Source organism: Liolophura sinensis, chromosome 4, assembly GCF_032854445.1.
Source record: "Liolophura sinensis isolate JHLJ2023 chromosome 4, CUHK_Ljap_v2, whole genome shotgun sequence".
Lineage (NCBI taxonomy): Eukaryota > Metazoa > Mollusca > Polyplacophora > Chitonida > Chitonidae > Liolophura > Liolophura sinensis.
In genome coordinates, this window is record NC_088298.1 from 15,467,163 (window position 1) to 15,488,959 (window position 21,797).

The following is a 21,797-nucleotide window of genomic DNA, read 5'->3' on the forward strand; positions in this document are numbered from 1 at the left end:
ATATTCTGGTAGATATGGGTATTATAGGTAGAATAACTTATTTCGCTTTATTAGAATAAACAAACCTACAATAATTGAGAGTGGATAGTTAGGCAGTTCAGCAGGAATCTCGGAGAGTAACTAGATGAGTTAGCTATAATAATAGACTTCATACCAATGTTGATAACAGTGTGATAGTACAGTGGAGACCAAAATTTAAGTAGGTTGCCAGCTTTTGGTATTTGTTCTAAGTATCCTGATGGCGCTGGAGCCAGTTCCACAAAGCCATTTCTGACTTAAGTCAGAATCTAAAAGTATGATTTTGTAGCTTATTTTGGGGGTTACAGGGGTTCAGATTTTGTACACCTCATCAATTTTATCTTAAGACAAACATTCCAGAGTTTAGCTTCTAGTACCATAAATTAAGCATTCTGACGAGGTCTTAAATTTTGATTGAAGTCAGAAGTGGCTCTGTGGAATCAGTCCTTGGACTATAACTCCAATCAAGCCAACAACTACAAAGCAACAACTACAAAATTACAAAGCCAACAACTACAAAGCCAACAACTACAAAGCCAACAACTACAAAGCCAACAACTGCAAAGCCAACAACTACAAAGCCAACAACTACAAAGCCAACAACTACAACTACAAGTCTTAGAGCTAGTATCCTTTAACAGGCAAAAAATACCTTATGCCAAGGTCATTCCTGGAAACAAACTTTAGTGACTGTTTTTTGAGGTAGGGAAGAGAATGGGGGAACTCTGTGTACCAAATACTCTGGTACAGCAATGAAGGCATTTAGCTAGGATGTGTTCCCCAAGTGGTCGAACTCAATGGTTAACTGAAGGCATCAGTCATAAGGTCTATATAAATACCTGTTCCATTGTGTGTAACAGAATTCCAAATGCAGCTCAATAGGGCGGCACTGAATTACCTCCTGGAGTCCACTCTCCTCATTAAAAGTTCATTTTTGGGAGTAAGCTGTGGTTAGGTGGGACTTCTGAAAATGGCTGATGGCAAGTTTTGGTGCTAAAGGGGCATAAGCCACATGTAGTTGAAGACCTTTGCTTTAAGACAGATTTTGATATTATTAACTTATTTGGAATATCCAGGATAAAAGTTATGTAGTTTTTTTTTTTAATCCATTCTGAGGTAGTTTTAAGTCATGGCCCTAATTAGATACAGGAGACGGCTTCAGTAAACTCTTAAGCTGATAAACATCGACTTAAGATATTGAAGACATTTAAGATATCTGGTCATTTCTGAGACTCTCAAAGGCTGGTATCATGGACTGAAAAACTTGTGTTTTCACATTTGTTGACTTGAAAATATGGTGACATAATCTACATTCTGCATGCTTTATTAGGCGACATCCCACTTCACGTTGTTTCGCGCCTTAAAAACCTATCCTGAGTTATGTCATAGACACTGCAGTGTAGCAAGGGGGATAATTCAGAGCAGGCCTATTGAAAGACAGGTGGACTGTAGCAAATACCAAAGGAAATTTTCCATCATTTAAGACATATTTGTCAACAGCTAGGAGTGGATAGAGATGTTGCACTAGTTACCGTCAGACAATTCAGAAATTATGGCAAAAGCATGGACACAATTGCCACTGTTGTCCAAGATCTACAAGACAAGGTTGTAGCAGTTATGGGCTATAAGAACATGAGTACATCTAGATGCGCAAATGCAAGACTTGTCTACGATGGGTTCCAGATGGGCAGGCTTCTTGGCAGACTGAAGTAATCATTGGCACGGCATAACGATGTTTTGGTATTCTTCTACATGAGAGGATTCCCACTGGCGGATTCCGCTCAGAAAGCTGGCTCCTTTGCAAACAGAAACCCTGCACCAATTTCTTGACATTGCTTTTGTCTTGAAGCTGTTTTTGGCAATGTCAGTCCAACCTTTGGATAGCACAACTCTCAGTCTTTCATCCTTTGTGGAACATAGTAGGAGAAACTTCGAACAAAAAAAACCCCTACAAATCAAATCAAATAAAAATATAATTATAAACTTTAACCTAACAGCTCTGATTCAAAGAGCTTTAAAAATGTTGTTTTATTAAATTTTCATTCTTGGATATGACTCGCTTTTTCATTTTTAATAATTAACGCTAGCTAGATAGTATGCATAAACAAAAGTCACGTGTAAGTTGACCGCATAAAACATGGAAAACATACACACTTGCAGTTGTAACTTAATTACTACTTCCACCTGGTTTTTTTTTCCAGAGATGTCTTTTAATTTTAACTTGTCCAACAACCTAATTTAGAACCATAAATTTCGTCGTTGAACCTATAAATCATGTTCAGAGGAACTCAAAAGGCTCTACCGTGTTTTCAATTTTAACCAATCAGGCACCTAATTTAATATATATTTTTAGCTTTTAAACATTATATTTTTACAAATATAAGCAGACTCTAGAAAATAGCCTGCAGATGTATTGTGCTTGTTAATACTGAAGCAGACAAAATCTATGGAACATACAAAATCTGTGGAAAATACAAAATCTGCGAACCATTTAAAAGAGATTACAGAAATGGTTCTTGGCATCACTACAAGATGTTTTAGTTTATGGATACATCATCTGTATGGGCTGTGTTTTCTCTGTGCTAAAGAGAGCTAGCTTCTATAAAGAGCAGTGGGTACAGTTGGTGTATCAAATCAATTGTGAATTCAGTTAATGTACAAGATTATAAAACACTGTAACTGAGCCTATAATTTGGCCTTGAAACCTTTAAAGCCAATATAGCTGAATTCTTGGATTTTGATGGAATTTTCGTGAATGCTTTAAGTTTCGGAAAAACATTTGAGATATGTTTGATTTTTTTTTCTTGTCATATACAGCAGAGAAAGTCATCCACATCCACACAGATGGAGAATTGCTCAGTGCTTCAATCATGACATACCAGTCCTGTCACTCATTTTGAATGTCTGAGAGAATATTTTGAGTTTGGGAAAAGTCCTTGAAATTAGTTTATTTTTCAAACTTTATCTGCATGATTTGAAGATGGGTGAACTGCAAGGAAAAGGCAAGCAACTTCTGATGATGAAATTCTTCTTGAAAATCATTAAAAAATATTTTGGATTTTATAAATTAATGAATTTTTTTTTTTTTTCATTCCTACGTTGTGCCTCAAAGATAAGTTAATACTAATTACCAGGGCAGTAACAACTTTGACCAAATGAATTTTGTTGCGAGATGATCAGTTTTCAGTGCCTATATTCATCCTTTGTATGAAATAGCAATGGGCTGGAAAAACATTATACGACGTTAAACCCCAAGCACTTACTAAGTTGAAAAACATTATACGACGTTAAACCCCAAGCACTTACTAAGTCGAAAAACATTATACAGTGTTAAACCCAAGCCCTCACTCACTCACTCGAAAAACATTATATGATGTTAAACCCCAAGCACTTACTCACTCTAAAAACATTATACAACAATAAACCCCAAGCAATCACTCACTCGAAAGACATTATACGATGCTAAACCCTAAGCACTTACTCACTTGAAAAACATTATAGAATGTTAAACCCCAAGCAATCACTCACTCGAAAAACAATAAAGCACTGACATCTTGGAAATTAGTTCATGGCTACTGATTTTCCAGATAAACATGTGCCTTTGATGTCCATTCACAGTGATGGGCTTTATTAGGAATTTAGATTGGTGCCATAATTTTGAAGAAACTTTTTCAAAGGCAACATTTGTGATTTGTTATCAACAGTGGACCAAAGGACAAATTTTCATTTGAATTACAAAATGATGTGCGAGTCTAAGGAGTCCGTCAACTGCAGCAGATATTTTTTTGGATTGGACAACTTTTCAGGGACAGTATTTCTTTCAAAGGACCAGGACATCAACTCCCGGGAATCAGAAGTTCAAGAAATATGCAAGAACGTATCGTTGGGAAGAAAAGCATTCATGGATCAAAAAAAATAGTGGACTCCCTCAGCAACGGATCTCGGCAACGGATCTCAGCAACGGATCTCAGCAACAGATCTCACTCTGGCAACATGGCACTCCAGCCTTTTATGAATAAGTTTAGTTTCATTAATCAGCTGTGAAGAAATATAAAAATGTGAACATTAATGATGTATTTTCTCTACTTTCCCTTATATTGAAGGACTTCTCTAGTCTTTTCTCTTTTTGTCTGTGAAAATATTTCAATGTCATAACTTCAAAACAAAACAAAATTTGAAATGAATCCTTTCCAGTGATAACATAGAATAGAATTTATATAGATTTTTTTTTTGTTTTTGAATTAATATTGACCTTTAATGTAACATATAAACTGTGTGCTACGAATTAAAAATAATTTATGCACTTTATTAACTTTCAGCCCAGAATGGTAGTTTATGTAGAATTTTGCTTTACTACAAATAACTGTAGAATGTACTTAACAAAAGACTAAAGTTTATGGATTATTTTTATTTCATAAAATTTTGAAATCCTTTCTAATTTGTCACTGTTGCAAGAAAGAAAAAATCCAAACTTTAATTTTCTTCCCCCCAAAAATATATAGCAAAAGTGAAAGTACTTACAGAGCAGTAGATTATGGTCGTCGGGGGCAACTGGGAATATCCCCAAAGAGAGATGTGTGAGTAGATGGTGAATGTTGTGGGGAGGGTCCTCAGTGATTGAAACAGCTTTATACCCCTCTGCTTTCCTTTTCCCAAAACAGATGTGTTTTCCAAGCAAAATGACTTGAATGCATTGTAACACAGAAAAATAGGATAGCACTAAAATAGTTCTAGAGAAAATGAAACCATATTAAATTGCTAGTTTAACCTAAAAAAAATCTTCATTTAAGGGGGGAAAAAAAGAAGATTTTTTGAATCACTTTGATGAAAGTGCACTCAGAAATAATGCATAAGTTTATGCTTCCCTTATGAGAGATTAACATTTGATTGGTCATCATGTTCAGTGGCTGATTATGTCACTAGAAATTCCAGGCTTACGTTAAAAAGAATGCACAGTACGGACGTTAAGAGTTAGCCACCGGAAAATTTGATCCCTAAAACTAGAGTTAGATCATTTCTTTGGTTTTGTCTAAATTTATTCAACAGTTTGATTAAGATAGACATTATTACTTGTAGGGTTGAGCTGAACATTTTTGGGAAGGGGGTGGGGCGGGGAGGAACTCTCGAAGTAGGAACTCAGGAATGGGATTCATGGGTTGAAAGGCTGGAATTTATACTGCATAGAAAACATTTTGTGTCAAGTCATTTTGTTTGGAAGATTTCGCTGTGTCTAAAGAAGTAAATGTTTGGATGTAGTGAAATGGCCAGTTGCTTGGGTTGTTGTCTGCTCGTAATGTTACACTTAAATATGCTTATGGTCTGTCCAAGAAGACGGCTTTTCAGGTATACAGTATTATTGGATTTCTTTCTTAAAATTTAGATTTCAAAAACAGTATTTTAATTTATTGAAATGTTGCTATTAGACTGTTAAATGGAGAAATGTAACAAATCAGCAGTTTATTGAAACATTGAAAATGCTTTCAAAAGGTAATTTCAATGAAACGGGGTTGTTTGCCACCTGTTTCTTGATGATTGTATTTTGAGTAAGATCAGAGCTGATATATGTATTTAAAAGATATGTATAGTTTTTACACAAACTATCATATTTTAGTGCAACATTTGACAAGTTGTATTTTTGAGAAATAAATGTCTTACCAAACAATATAAAAAAAAAATTCACCTAAGCATTCCGTACAGCAAGCAGCTTATGATAGCCATGAAGTCGATACAAAAAAATTATGATTATTTTTTCAAAATTTTCAACTTGAAAAATGAAGACGTTTAACCAGAGGCTACACAAAACATTTAACCAGAGGGGCTCTGTTGTGTGTGTATCCCATGTAGAGTTGATGTTGTGGTTTGAGCGTCTGATTGCCTGCAGCATTCTGATACGATTGTGCTTGTATTTGATTCTGCTGGCATGATTCTGGTGTTCCTGATTTCAGATTTTAATTTTTGTGAAAAAAAAAGATTACTTTAAATCTTCAACCTTTTCACCCTCTACAGCCCTCTTCTCAGTGGAATTAATGCTTTTTTGCGAAATGATGCTAAAAATTAGTTGTTTGTATCAAGATACAAACATCATAAACCCCTACAAATTATTTTTCAATGCCCCATAGTTCTCTCAGAATATTTCAGACTGTTGGTTACAAAGGCGGTTGAAAAGTTAGTAAGACCAATGCAAACCTCTACAGCACTTTTCTCAGTGGAATTTATGCATGTAGTTGTTTTTGCCAAAATGATGCTAAAAATTATGTGTTTGTATCAACATGCAAACATCATAAACCCATGATAATTATTTCTCAATGCCCCATAGTTCTCTCAGAATATTTCAAACTGTTGGTTACAAAGGCGGTTGAAAAGTTAGTAAGACCAATGCAACCTCTACAGCACTTTTCTCAATGGAATTTATGCGTATAATTGTTTTTGCAAAAATGATGCTAAAAATTATGTGTTTGTATCAAGATGCAAACATCATAAACCCCTGCAAATTATTTCTCAATGCCCCATAGTTCTCTCAGAATATTTCAAACTGTTGGTTACAAAGGCGGTCGAAAAGTTAGTAAGACCAATGCAAATCTCTACAGCACTTTTCTCAATGGAATTTATGCGTATAATTGTTTTTGCAAAAATGATGCTAAAAATTATGTGTTTGTATCAAGATGCAGACATCATAAACCCCTACAAATTATTTCTCAATGCTCCATAGTTCTCTCAGAATATTTCAAACTTTTGGTTACAAAGGCGGTTGAAAAGTTAATAAAACCAGTGCAGCGATTTCCATAGTATGAAAAAAAAAACACACATTTCTCTGTTATCTGCTGTACCATTGTACTCATAGATGGGGTTTTTTTTGTAGGAATTGAGAAGCATGTGCTTTCACAGGCACTTTTTTTTTTGATCAGTAAAGAGTAGAATTTCACCGAAACTGATGCACTAAAACTAATATTCACACTGATCCTTTACAACACAAGCACTTTTTGTGGTTTTGAGACATTTAGAAATTAAGATGTCTAGGCTTTACGTAATAAATTTTACGTATCAACCAAATGAAAGACCAGAGACCCTTCTACAAAGAGTGCGCAAATTTGCGCAATTGTAACTGTCACTGTAACATATACTAAAGTGATACGTTTGCCATAACAGTTGCACCTGTCGCAAATTACAGACGCTTTGTAGATCGAGCCACGTATCTGCTAGTACGCCAACATACATGTATATAACTGTAGCCAATGTTTTCTGTTTATACATTGATGCTTGTTGTTATTTGATGTGCTACATGACATGGCATGCTTTCGAGTTTATTTGTTTGTTTTTCTTTTGTTTTACATTTGCCGTGGGTTAGAAATAAGAAACTACGTTACTAATGGGTTAGAGAACTTCTTTGTGGAGTATAAAAGTGACAATCGCTAATAGTGAATACTTCTGTAGGAGCAATTTGAGAGAGAACAATAGTCAGGGGATTTTCTCTGGTTACTCCTAGAGTAACTGGACTTCGGTTATTTGAGTGAAAAGTTCTTTAGAATGGTGTTAATCAACCAGACAGATAAATAAATGAATGAAATAAATCACAGAAAAATTGAATGTCTGTTTGTTTGCATGCATGTACCATATTCTAACATATTCAGAACTAAACTTTTGATTTTGAGATTTTCTCAGAAGCCTGCATCGATCCTAATATTGTAAAGTTTGACAATTTAAAATCCTTTCAGCTTTCGTTCCTTGTTGATGTTGATGCAGAGGTGGTTTCTAGTAATCTGGGACATTGTGTCCATTGTATTCTCTCATATGTGAATTATAATTGATCAGCTCTGACTGGAATCCTGTGTAATCCTTAACATCGTAATTATCGGGTACAACTTTTGCGTCAGGTGCAATGGTTGTAATAAGTGGCAGCTATTGATATCTCAGTAGAGGGCATGTATAAATGTGCCATTCATCACAACATGTTCCTTCCACCGCAGCGCCAAACGCTGTCATATCAATGAAATAGTCTTGAGTACGGTGTAAAATGTTGCTGTTTAATTACTGTCTCTTTTTCATTTTGTGCCAAGAAAAATCCTACTTTGGTCTCGTAACTCTTTTTGTGTTGCAAAAAAAGTAAATATCAGATCAGAAAGTGAATGTTATCATACCGCACCTATCAAATAAGTGAATAAATTATTATATGTTATTGTTTTAAGTTTTATGTGAATTTGTGCCCTGATGGATGGATCTATTGTATCTTATTACTGCAATGTCAGGAGTCAATACTTCTCCACAGACAGGCATTTATCTCCCTTTTTTCCCCCCCGATACAGGAAAGGTGTTAATGGGGAGATGGGTCCACAGTTTGGCTATGCCCCAGTTTTCACAAAAATGATCCAGGACTGTGATACAAAGGAAGGCAGAAGAGCGGAGTTTGAGTGTCGAGCTTACGGCATGCCGGAACCTACAGCCACATGGTGAGTGTACTTGTCAGAGTTGCCTCCCTTTACTGGGAGATTATGGTCAGTCTCACTCAGCTGGTGATATTCATGGACCACTCTGAAAAACCATTCTAAATCAGATTTCTTGTACCTGATTTCCTCAGTGGCGATGTTTTGGATTATAGTGCCATAAACTATGTGATTTACAAGAAAAGTTGATTTACAAAATGAAGTTTTGTGAAAGCTGTGGCCATAGATGCAGTCTCTGCTCCCTACACTGGGTTTCAGGCTAAACTGGATCTGAAAAACGACTTACTCCCTGCTCACCTGCAGTCGGTCCTATAGAATATTTTGAAATGCAATGTCAGCTTTCTTGATCTACAAAAACTGAAAACTAGGGAACACTAGTGGAGCCTGCTGGGAAAGTTACAGCTGCGCCAAAGTCAGCAGAGAAGCTACTGGTTGAAACTGAAAGTTACCTTCAAAGCCATATCTAATAGCTGCATCCATTTTTGGCTGGGACTTTTTTGGCTAACTAAATCTCAAGAAAGTCATGTTCTCTGTTCATCTACTATATACGTCCAATGAAATGAGTGAAATTAGCTTTTCCGATCAGGATGGAATTGAATTAAGCATTCCAATTGGCGCTATGGTTTGTCCTCTCTTGCCAAGGCAAGGTTATGGGATAAACTGGGAGTATGCTTTGATCTGTTTTTCTCAAATATTTTGTCCTTTTGGTCATGTCATAATTCTCTCTGACATACATGCACACATATGTAAACTGTATACTTCTTAGTTATTATATGTGCCATTGTCTGGTAGGTCGCACTATGGTATCATTTTTTTGTCTGTCACTGAGTCCATCTATCAGAGTTTTATCGGTTGAGTAAACTGGTGGTTTTCCTGTCTCAGTGGACAAATTATTTATTAGTCACTCTGGTGCAGTTGTCACTTGGAGCCGGTTGTTCAGAAGTGTATTAAAGTTAAGCCTGGCTTAAATTATAGACCCGGTCTTGGCCTAATATAAAACTAAGGAGACTTTAGTCCAGACTGGGACTATTCCAGACTAAAGTTCGTACCAGATTTAACTGGTAATGCATGTTTAAATATGTGAGCCCTGATCACTGAACACCTGTTTATTTTCTCGTTATCAGGACCCATAACGGTATTCCAATGGAGCGTGGTGACAGATTCATCATGTCAAAGGATGAGGACAGTAACTATCACCTGATGATAAAAGACGTCCTCCCGACTGATGCAGGACAGTACTCCTGTAAACTGGCAAACTTTGCCGGCAAGGCCTCCTGCTCGGCAGAACTCAGGGTTGAAGGTCAGAAAAGAGATCTATGTTTTGCTTTGCGTGAAGAAAACTATTAGATGATTTTGAAATAACTCTCTCATATACATGTACATTCCATGTCTCAGGATTGTGAAAGAAGGAGCATTGGTCAGTCAATGTACAGAAAATATTGCTTCCCTGTTTATAGACCCTCAATAGCTCTGATTGTGAATTTCTGAAAGCGTTTTCCCTAACATTTCACAGGCAAACCAATGACAGGCTAGTAGCTTACTTTTGGGGTGCATCTAAAGAACTTTCTTGCGTAGTTTTAATTTGAATTCTTGAAAATTGATTGAAAATTGAAAATTCTTGACAGTTTACAGTGTAACAATTTCTCTTCAGCTGTGTCTTGATCAATTTTGGTTGATGATGTCTCTGTTTCTTGATCAATTTTGGACGATGTCTCTGTTTCTTGATCAATTTTGGTCAATGATGTCTCTGTTTTATCAAGTTTGACTTTTATGGCTGTTGTTTCACTTGTCCTATTCTCACATTTTTTTTTTTTTTTTTGCTGTTTGTTTCAACAGTTCCTGTTGTAATTGTTCTCTCTTAACAGATTTAACAATTTAACTGGTTATGTATATAAATTTGTCATATTTCCTGAATTCCTCAACCTTTTCACTGATAAAAAAAAGCAAATTTCAGCACAATTTGATTTTGTAAACAAAACGACATTGATTGGATTAGCCAATTTCAGGACTTCACAAAAAGTGTCATTTTATCAGTCTACATCTAAATTGCTGCTACACTCAGAATATGCTTGAATGAACTCCTTCCAAACATGCGAAAAGGTTGAAGAATTATGGTAACAGTTTCTGTGGTAATTCGGATTTAGCTGTTCATGTTCAAACAGTATCTGTGCTTAAAGTTTGTGTTAATCAGTTTCAATTGATTCTGTTTGAACTGGTTCTTGTTAAAATGTTCTTTGTTTTAACAATGTCTGTTTTAACTGTTTCTGGTTTCCAGCCTTACCCAGACGTGATCCTCTCAGACTCTCTCCTGAGCGTGGCATCGATGATGACCTCAAAACACTCAAAAAAGGTTAATCTTTGACCCCAAATAAAACACCTCACCTTCTTCTTAAACATTCTGAGAGCTTAAACCATGCCTTTTTTTGCGAAAATAAACTCATGAATAAAATTTACTGTTAACAAAATTAAACAAAAGCTCTAAATAATTTATGATGATTAATTGATCCACTTGTGTTTAGGAATATTTAATGCAGGTGAAAAAGTTAGTAAGATAAGTCATAAAGATCAGTGGTTTTATCCAGGTTCTCTGCTTTCTCCCACTCATAACCTTGCTTAATGTGCAAAATTCTTAGCATAGCATGATACTTCAATCAGTAAATCAATAATTAATCACCTGGTCGTTGGTTTCCCCCGGGCTCTGGACGGTTTTGTGGGTTTCCCATGGGCTTTGGACGGTTTCGTGGGTTTCCCCTGGGGTCTAGATGGTTTCCTCCCACCATAATGCCGACCACCGTGATAAAAGTGAAATATTCTTGAGTACAGCGTAAAACACCAATAAGATAAATAAAAAAATCAATAAATACATGTGATTAATCAAAGCAAGTGAAGAAATGGCTTAACCCTTATTCCGAATCACTAATGATATCAGGTTGTCACAAGAGTAAAACGGCATATAAAACTATGGTGTTCTAACATGTAAATACATGTATGCATGCGTTAAAGTGTTTTTCAGTGGAAAGTCTGTTTGTTTTGTTTTTGTTTTTTTTGTGAAGAATATATTTCCATGACAGCAACTGCTTCAGTTTTGGTACTGCATTTAGGATGTACTGTTTCAATGCCAGAAACTTTGTTTAAATTGACATGTTCTCTAATGATAAATAGATGACATTTGAATTTAATTTTTGGATAAGTTTATTATAAAATTAAAATACACTTTATTTTGAGGTTATTTCAAATGAATGAATGAGAACTATATATCAGAAGTATTTTCCATTCTCCAGGTGTTGTACAAAACTTCTTTATAATCATCAAGAAAAATGTCAAAAAAGGCTGATTTCTAAAACTCAGTCCTCCCTCTTACATTTCAGCCATTACAGAGCCTCCCTCGATGCCTGACCAGAAGCCAGTGTTGCTGGACAAAACTCCTGACACTGTTCGCCTCTCGTGGTTACCAGCACACGTTCCCTCAAAGTCTCAAGGGGCACAACCCATCATGTACATCGTGGAGTCACGCGAGCTTCCAACAGGCGACTGGAGGAGAATGGCCAGCATGATACCAACCACGGCCTACCAAGCAAAGGGGCTTAACCCAAATTCTGAATACCTGTTTCGTGTTCGTGCCGAAAACGACAATGGCATGAGTGAACCCACAACTGCTGCTGTTCTGGAAAGACGCCTACGTAGGTTGAATTTTATTGTCAAGAATTTAGGGGTTTTGTTTGTTTTTGTTTTTTTTTTCAATTTATTATTTTTGCCCTTACGCTAGTTGTTTTACGGATGGAGGGATCAAAAATGACAAGACTTCTATGGCCAATGTTGTAAGTGCATCAGCACTGCGCAAGGACCCAGGAGTCTCTCACCAATGTGAGTTCAAATCCATCTCATGCTGGCTTCCTCTCAGGCCATAAGTGGGAAGCTCTGCCTGTGACGTGCAGAGGGTTGAGGGTTTCGAGCCGGGTTTGCTGCCACCATAATGCTGGCTCCTGTCGTATAAGTGAAATATATTTGAGTACGGCATAAAACACCAATCAAATAAATAAATCAAAATGGATTGATAAATGTGGTACCAAAGTAGTTTTCACTTAACCTGATTGGTCCATCAGTGGTCTGGAAAACATAGGTTTGTAAATTCTTGGAAGTCCTTGAATATTCTTTTCTTTCACCAGTGGGAATCTTCTGCCAAAAAGTCCTTTAACCTTGACATGTTTAAATATGGTTTCTTCGTCTGCAAAAGTTTAACTGCTGTAGTATTTATTGTATGGAGTATTTATTTTTTGATCGAAGCCAGAATTAGGGTGGGAGGAAACTCAGCAGAGGCCAGGGGAAACATGTTGTGGGGGGGGGGAAGCTCCGTGGCTCAGTTGGTTAGCGGGCTAGTGCTAATGACCCAGGAGCCTCTCACCAGTGCAGTCGCTGTGAATTCAAGTCCAGCTCATTCTGGCTTCCTCGCCAGCCGTACGTAGGAAAGTCTGCCAACACCCTGCATGTGGATGGTTGTGGGTTTCTCCCGAGCTCTGCTCGGCTGGCCACCATCGTATAAGTGAAATATTCTTCAGCACGGCGTGAAACACCAATCAAATAAATATTGGGATGGGCAATAAATGTCAATCAAAGATAGGATTTTAGGCTTTCATATCATAAACGTTTCAAACTTAATTACATGTAGGCAAATTCCTGCAAAATATATGTTTTTACTTTCCTAAAACGGTAGAGAACTATGAGTATAATATTCATAGAAATGTGAATGAAAGAATTCCTGCAGATATGGTGGTCAACACATATTTAAACCAGGAATGTTTGTATATAACTGTTTGGTAATAATGCAAAAGTGTTAAGCAAAAGCAGTTTTGCTAACATTTCATTATCATGTAGGTTATAGTTTTTGCAGCGAAAGAGTTGTAGAAAGACATACAATCCGTTGCACAAAAGTTTGATGTCTGGTTTAGCATTAAGGGATATACCTTTTATACTTTAATTCTTTGGTGGATTGTGTTATTAGTCGTTTTGGTAATTTGCCTTGCGATTATAGACCCGGAAAGTCCTCATTGGTTGACGGCTGGTACACAAATGTTTGTTTCCACGCATAGCTTCCTATATAGCTCTCATATTACAGTGAAAGAAGTCCAGCTCATGCTGACTTCCTCTCTGGCCGTACGTGGGAAGGTCTGCCAGCAAGCTGTGCATGGTAGTGGGTTTTCCCCGGTCTATGCCCGGTTTCCTCCCACCATAATGCTGGCCGTCGTCTTGTAAGTGAAATATTCTTGAGTACGGCGTAAAACACCAATCCAATAAATAAATAAATAGCATTAAGGGGCCAAATTATGGACAAGAATAGATTCCAAAGATGTTATTTTTTCGCTTGGTAATATAGTGCCGTTAACAGACTTTGAAGTAAAATTTAATTTTTAAGATGTTGGACAGAAAAATGCAATATGGTATGACTTTTTGTTTGTCTCTATCCATCCGTCCATTAACTTCTTGTTAACATTATTTTTTTGTCGGCATTGAAGAACCATTTTACCTAGAGCTTTTAAAAGCATACAGTGGGTCTCCGTGGCCAAAGTGGTTAGCGTGCCAGCATGGCGCAAATGACCCAGGAGCCTCTCACCAGTGCATTCATTGTGAGTTCAAGTTTTCTCCAGTCATACACAGGAAGGTTGTAAGATAACTTTTTTTGTACCTTTTGTTTATTTTTAGCTAAAGAAAAAACAGATAAAGAGTTCAGGTTGGAAGGTAAGTGATTTTACAATTTTTATAATTTTACTGGCTGTAACTGTGCTTTGTCTGGCTGTTCAATGACACTGTTTACTGAGGACTCTTTGAAAAGAAATTTTCTCAATATTTATTGGGTCATATCTGTTCTTCAAATGTTAGAAAGTTCATCAGTATTTGTCAGTGGTCAGCGGGTTGCCCGGGGTTCTCCGGTTTATTCCGACCAGAGTGGCGGCCATCATCTAAATCAAAAGTTCTTCAGTACTGATGGTGTTTAACTACAGTCCTTCTGTAAAAGGAAAAGAAAATTTAAATGTCAAACAAATACCACTGAAAAGTGTATGCATTTGCTCGCAGGTGCATGCCATAACAAAAATTCTAATATGTACCTCAAGTTGATAAATTATAAATGAAGTCAACATCAAAATCCGCTACATTTTGCCTATAGAACTAGTCCTGAAGTCTTCTGTGTTAGGAGGAGAATTTCCGTCGGAAACGGCCGAAGTGCAGCTCGTACTTTTCTGGTAGAACTCTTCTTCTCAAAGGTAGCGAACAGTACATTTGTTTTCTGCTTGACAATAGGGAAGCAGGAATCTTAGACATAGGTTCTATGTTTACATGAAACCAGCAATTTTAACCGCTCTCATTGGCTGAGAGGCAACACACCCCCTACATAAATTACAGGGTGTTAAAGATGGAGGACACGATGGACTCAGAGATTTATGCCAGCTTTGCCGTTTTCAGGCTTTATGTGTATGGCGAAGGAAAATGGTAAAATTATGCAGCAGGCACCACCAGATAGAAAAAAAATGTGCTCTTTTCAGCCTATAGTGTCATTTTTTAAAGTGTTCTTCTCCTTTAAATACAAAGAAATAAACAGGAATACACTGGAGCAAATACCTGATCATCTGCTTAGTGTTGTTACCTTAAAGTGTTTATAAAGTGTTCTGTTTTTTTGTTGTTTTTTTTAACTTTTGTTCTGTTCAGTTATGTGAAAATGTACTAACCATGTAGGCGGAAAATTTATCCTGCAATGTACAACGTACCTGAGCACAACAAAATCAGTTCATCAACTTGATTGAGGGAGTAAATATGTGATTGAAGTCCTCTATTGGTGTCGGTGCAGGCGTACTAATTTTGATACACATTTATGTTATGAAGTATAGTACCTTGTCTCAGAGATTTTACAGTAAACTCGCCAAATTTGCACATAAACGTCATAAACCAATGCGACTTTGCTGTGAATCAAGCACATGCAATACTGCGCACTTCCCGCCAAGGGCATCACCCCAAAATAAACAGACAGCAGTCTCGTGTGGCCGTGCCTTTGAGTGTTCCTTCACGCTAAATGTCTTATGATTTGTCGTATTTGTATAAAGGCAGCATCCTTTAATATCCTGCATTTATATTACTGCATAGATTGAGTAAACCTCATATCAAAAGAACTAAAAGAAAACAACTCAAAACATGTAAGTTCAGGACAGAATCGGGCAGCACCAAGCTTCAGAGCTTTCGCCGTTGGCTTCTTCCGGTTAATGGACACGTAGGCCTAGCCACAGCTGTGGGTGCTTTCAACAAATAACCAGAAATGGCTGGTGTTTTTTTTCTTGTTAATTTGACTGGTGTGTTTAACTGAATTGTCACCCAGCAAGCTGTACAATAGAGGGATTTCCACAGACACAGTGAAAGCAGCACCAGCAGTATTGAGAGATTATTTTATTCCTGTTATGTAAGATTTTCAAAACCATACAGTATGTGTCAGTTAATAAAGCTTGAGACTTGTAAGTATTGTTTACTTCAAATGCAATACCACGTGCCTACTTTTCTTCAATCTTGTCACTGCTGGGCACTTGAGACTGCACAACTTCTATTTCTAGGCCTCTGCACGACACTTCTGAGTAGTTTAATCAGGGACTATTATATACTTAATTAAACTACTCAGAAGTCTTGTGTATATAAAATCTGCATTTTTAAAATCACATTTTTTATAAAATATATTATGTATATATATAAAAATCACAGTTTTAATTAAGCCTGCTATAATCAGCTTTGCTGTTGATGCCTAACACCCATGATATTTTCTCACACAAGTACAGAAAACGCTAAAACATTACCGTCCAAACGGAAATAAACCACAGCTGATAAACATGTTTACTGATACGCAACATACGTTTTACTTCACCTTTTATTCAAGTTCGCAAACAAAGTTTAAATTCTGAATTCGTCCGCGTGTTGGTTCAAATCATGTATTGTTAAGCATAAATTAACAGAGTCGAATGAATTTCCTGGAGGCAAAAGGTCCAAAAAGAAAATATTTAAGGTACACTGTGTCCGGTGAACCAAAAATTGAAATAAAGTATATTGGTGCTAATGGGAAATTATTATTTCTTTTTTTGTGGAGAAAAACCTTTAGAACAAATCATTTTTTTTTTCCTTCATACGTTTGCTATGTGGGTGGTGTTCCTATATGGTCTTGTACAAAGTACAAATTCTTCACAAAGTCACAGACAAAATCTAACTTGTCCATTTATGGCGTTTTCCTTTTTCACCACTTGTATACTTGAAATTCGTATTGTTATACTGCCTGGTTGTTGTTGTTGCAGGGCGTGTCAGTGTCCAAGTGTCAGTTTGGTTTTCTAAATAACTAAATGGCAGATAACTTTTTTCATGGGAGATGAAGAATGAGCTAGTTTTAGCAGTCGTGGTGATCCATAACAAATGTCAAATGGAATCACTCATGAATCTCTACTTAAGAGAAAACTGCCACTTTGCAATCAAAAAACACAAACATCAGATATTTTACTTCGGTTTTATATATTGTGTTAGCCCATCAAAAATCTTTTAAATCATTCTTATGAAAAACTAGATTTTCCGCCGTGAACTTTCCATAGCCAGCGCGTAGGTATAACAGTGCTCACTCACCTGTGTGTGATATGTCACACTGGACGTATCACGGTCAGGTGACTGTCTGTCCTGGAGCTCTCTTCAGGCGCTCTACAAACTCCCTAAAAACCCTTTACAAGTCCCCTATGAATGCGCTAATCTTCTGCCTAGTTTTGACTTTTAGCCTAAGCTGTACTGTATCTACTCATTTTTTTTTTCCAGCATCCCCGAAAGCAAGAAAAGACACGATTGGACTTTCAACGGAGTCAATGACTGGACCCAGCCTCCCGAGTGACCGCCCAACATTACTGGACATCCGACCTGAGTCTGTCAGGATCCAGTGGGTGCCCGTTACTCTGACCGGCCCTGGGGCGGACTACAGACCTGTCAAGTACCTTCTGGAGGTCAAGGAAATCCCAGGGCCCTGGCGTAAACTGGCCAGCGGACTCACAGGAAACAGCTATTTCGCCACTGATCTCAACCCCGACAGAGAGTACAACTTCCGTGTCCGCGCAGAAAATAAGTTCGCAGAAAGCGAACCGACACTTCCCGCTACTCTACAGAAAGGAAGAGTTGGTGAGTTGATGGGTTATTTTTATTTCTTTTCCATATTCTTGAATAATTGTTTTGTTCATTTTGTCTTGAATAAAAACATGGTTGTTTAATTTCTAGGCTTTTTTTGGACATCATTTTATGACGTTCTGGAATCAAGCTCTGTGATCTTTGTTTGTTTTCCATATTAAAGACATGTCTTTTTGTACAAAACTTGTTTATGCACAATTCTTTCATGGAGCCAGTCAACTTGTTTACCATAACTTACATTTTTCTGCAGCCATTAAGTTTTATTTCATTTTAAAATATGACACAACTGTTTATTGGTTGTATTAATATTTCGTTCAGGTAAAAGATTTGTCGAGTCTCAAGAATTTAACTTGAAATTTTTCACACATTTTTCGCACGTCTGAGCAGACATCTTTGCAGGCATATTGGGCTGTGCATAAAAAACATTCAGGTGAACTTTGATAAGAATTGGAGGTGTGTCGAATGAAATCCGTGCAGAAAAGAACAAAAAACATGAATAACTGGGTTCTCATCTTTGAAGCTGGAGTGGACCCCCTGACCTCCACTGCTGTAACCTCCCATCTTCACTGCAACCCCCACCCTACCTCCTGAAAGTTTACTTCAACTTTCAGTCCTAGTGGTATTCCTTTTTGTCTTTTTTTTTTTTTACCAAGTTATATGAGGTGATTTTAGCATGTTATTGTCACTTACTAAGAATTGTCAATAAAACATTTCAAGCTCCTGGCACATACAGTAGTATTTGTATATGGATTTTGAATTTGATTTTAAAGCTGAATTTTGGAGAAGTTTCAGTGTTTTGTGGAGACAAATTGGCTACCATTTCAACTCCTTTAGGCTGGAGTTTGCTTAATATGTTTTTATGGTTTCCACTGGTCAAATAATTATTTTAGGGAATCAGCCCCTTTTGCCTTGAATCTCATGTTCTTAAAACATCCCATGTGATGGAGAATGCCCCAATGTTCTTGCCAAACTCCCAGGTGGTGGAGAATGCCTTAGCTTTACATGCAGAACTCTCAGGTGGTGGAGAATACATTAGCTTTAGGTGCCAAACTCTCAGGTGGTGGAGAGTGCTGGCAGAGTGCACCAATGAAATTCAATCCATCCAATAATACACCAGCTTGTTGCTAACCTTGGAGGCTGACTTCCCTTATACAGCTCACAGGGATTCTATCCCCTCATTGTTTACCACAGAAACACAATCTTATCCCTGGCACATGTTGGGTGGGGGTGGGTATTAACTCTGGTACATGCCAGGTGTGGATAGGATAGATCGGTCTGGCAGATTTGTTGGATGAGTCCCAGATTTGTATGATGTGAAATGTCGACCATATATCAGGATCCTAGGATTTGTCTGCATGTACCGGAAATTTGAAAAAAGAGACGCGCTTTTGGAAATGTTTAAAAAAAAATAAATAAAATCCTTAATTTGCTAGGGAAACTGTTGAATTGGTTTTATTTTGAATGATGTTGACTTTTATAAGAAGTTTCAGATGTCTTCCTTGAAATCTAAACGTTTATAAGGTCATGCATTTTTACTAACACCTGGAAATACACGTCTTGAAGCCTTATACATTATTGAGTTGCCAGATTATCATAGTTCACATTTCCTCATTTTTGGCAGAAATCTATAAATCTGGAAAACCCATCAGTGTATGAGTCAAATTTCACCTGTTATACCCACAGAATCATAATGGACTTCACCATAACGTGTGAGCCTTTTGCAATGATCGAGGTATAAAAGACCAAACCACTTTGCCAAGTAGGAATGATAAGGGATGGACATATGCTCACCTGGAAATGACGTTCAGGGAGTACACAAGTAACTGCATAAACATCAGTAGTAACAGAATATAGCCCAGGTTAATTGGTGATAACCTACAGGTGTTTTCTCTCCGATTCGGAATATGTCAAAGTTAAGCCTACAGCAAAAGGCTCTGTTATGGGTAACATAGCACTACACCAAAGACATTCTCTAGTATCCTCCATGGTAAAAAACAACCCCTATCTCTCTACCAAAACCCATGCTCACCCCCACCACCCACAGATGTTTCTGGGCAATATACAACACCCACTCAGAATATTAGTTTTGTGGTCTTTGTAACCTAACATCAAGTCAATTATCCTAGTAACTGAACCATTTCACCTGTGGAAAGGTAACACAGGATATGAGCTGTCACTGTAAATTCATGCAGCTTGACGATTCTTTGCATTGGTCATTCTCAGCTTAACAGAAATTTTAGTATGTCTTGTCTTTCAATGCATTTTGGAACCTAGAGTTTTGAAATTTTTAAAGCTCTTGAAGGCAAAATAAATTAAATCTTGGCACTGTTGGAAACATTTGTGTGTCAGTGGTCAACATTAATGTATGTTCCAAGCCAATTTCCAAAACAAACCTTTTAACTCAAACTTCCAAAGAATAATAAAAGTATATGAAGTAAGAAATGTCTTGTAAAGGAATATTATAGGTGCTGAGTCATTTACCTGAAGAAAGTAGTGGTCAAAAATTCACAGCAACCAAAGAAATGGGTGAATAAAAAATTGAAAAATCCTTCTTTTTGGATATTACGAGGAAACATAACTAATGATTTGTTGATTTGGTAGCAGCTCTGTAACGAAGGAACAAATAAACCTGTGTCTATCCTCAACCTGTGTCTATCTTCAACCTGTGTCTATCCTCAACCTGTGTCTATTCTCAACCTGTGTCTATCCTCAACCTGTGTCTATCTTCAACCAGGTAGAAGTATATTTTGCTGCAGGTGCTGCCTGTGGTGACTGTAAATCAGTACTTGAGCTATTCATACTGAACAAGAGCTATACTGTTCCCACGTACAGTCTTCAACCTGACCAAACTTGACTCTGGCAAAATGTCAGGAGTTTTCTGTTTCAGCAACTATCAGAATAGCTTCTCTTCAGAAGGATACATACAATGGAAAGAGATGCACAAAGGTTTCATTTATACCTTACGAATTATCATTTTCACCTTACAAATCATCATTTTCTTTCTCCTGGTGATGCCTTGATAAAACAAACACTGTTGTTTCTGGTTGTAAAATAATTTTCCTTTTGCATCACTCTGATAATAAAAGATCACATTGTATGTCCTTGTTAACTAGGCACATGTATCCAAGTATATTATTTTTCAGTGATATTTTATCTACTTTCCTTTTTTTTCCATTTTTACTCTTTGTTTTTAGCACCAGGCCAAGGTCGTCTTGACCCCTACTTGTTGGAAATTCCTAAAGGTATCATTGGCTGTTGCTAGCCAACAAGTGAATTACCACGCCCCTTAGCAACTCTGTTGAAGTCACTTCCTGTTTTAAATAGACATTTTGCCTATTTCACTCCCTTGAGTGTGATTCAGGACGTGTGATATTAAGCCAAGACAATCATGATAGATACCAAGAGAAAGTTCAGTAACAAAGAGAAGAATAAAAATGCTGGCTCTGAAATATTTCTCTTCTCTAGATGTTTTACATGTGTTTTTTTTCGTAAATTTTCATTTTGGTGGAAAATTTGGATTCTAAAGATTCACAGAACATTGTATGTGTATATATAGATATGTCTGTATAAATACCCATGGTCATTGTGGGAGTGTCATAAAAAACCTCATTTAACAACCAGAGAATCTTTTCTAAGGAAGCTATGTGAAAGTGGCTGTGGAACTTCAAGAAATATTGGTCCCATAAAATATTCTGTTGATTTCAAATATTTATATTTTGTCCAATCAGTTTTTGAGATTAACTTCACAGCTTAAGTGTTAACTCAGCACAATGCTGATTTCTGTTGAGTCTATTGTGGTTTTCTTGGCCCACCAATGTTGCTTTTATTCACAAAAAGTTTTTTCCCAGCTTCCCAGATTTCACTTTTGCGATTCCCATCCTCTGATGGCTGATCTGTTTGATTCTATAGAAAGTGTGCAAGTCCTCCACACTTTTGCATGAGATATTTCACATTTGTGTTTTGGACATCTGCAACTGAAAACGGCAAAACTACAAAAGAAGTTAGACACGGCCGATGTTTTTATGCAGATGAAATCCATGAACTGAGATTTCCATTACACCATGTTTGTTGTTTTTCAGTTGAACACAATGTTACTTTTTCCAAGCTTCCAATATTTTACCCTTACAATTGTATGCTTTATCATCCTGTATGATCCTCATTTCT

The 21,797-nt window shown here is 37.0% G+C and overlaps 1 protein-coding gene across 5 annotated transcripts in view; it reads left to right on the plus strand.

Moving 5' to 3' along the window:
* LOC135464929 (muscle M-line assembly protein unc-89-like) overlaps positions 1-21,797 on the plus strand; it is an 83,369-nt gene that overhangs the window by 47,188 nt on the left and 14,384 nt on the right. For 3 of the 5 annotated variants that reach the window (XM_064742505.1, XM_064742506.1, XM_064742509.1), the window contains 8 exons: positions 4,521-4,595; positions 8,319-8,462; positions 9,581-9,756; positions 10,732-10,806; positions 11,825-12,136; positions 14,154-14,189; positions 17,274-17,627; positions 20,828-20,875. In XM_064742505.1, the coding sequence (XP_064598575.1) occupies positions 4,521-4,595; positions 8,319-8,462; positions 9,581-9,756; positions 10,732-10,806; positions 11,825-12,136; positions 14,154-14,189; positions 17,274-17,627; positions 20,828-20,875 (1,220 nt within the window). The remainder of the gene's footprint in view (positions 1-4,520; positions 4,596-8,318; positions 8,463-9,580; positions 9,757-10,731; positions 10,807-11,824; positions 12,137-14,153; positions 14,190-17,273; positions 17,628-20,827; positions 20,876-21,797) is intronic. The other 2 variants (XM_064742507.1, XM_064742508.1) reach the window with 2 other exon arrangements.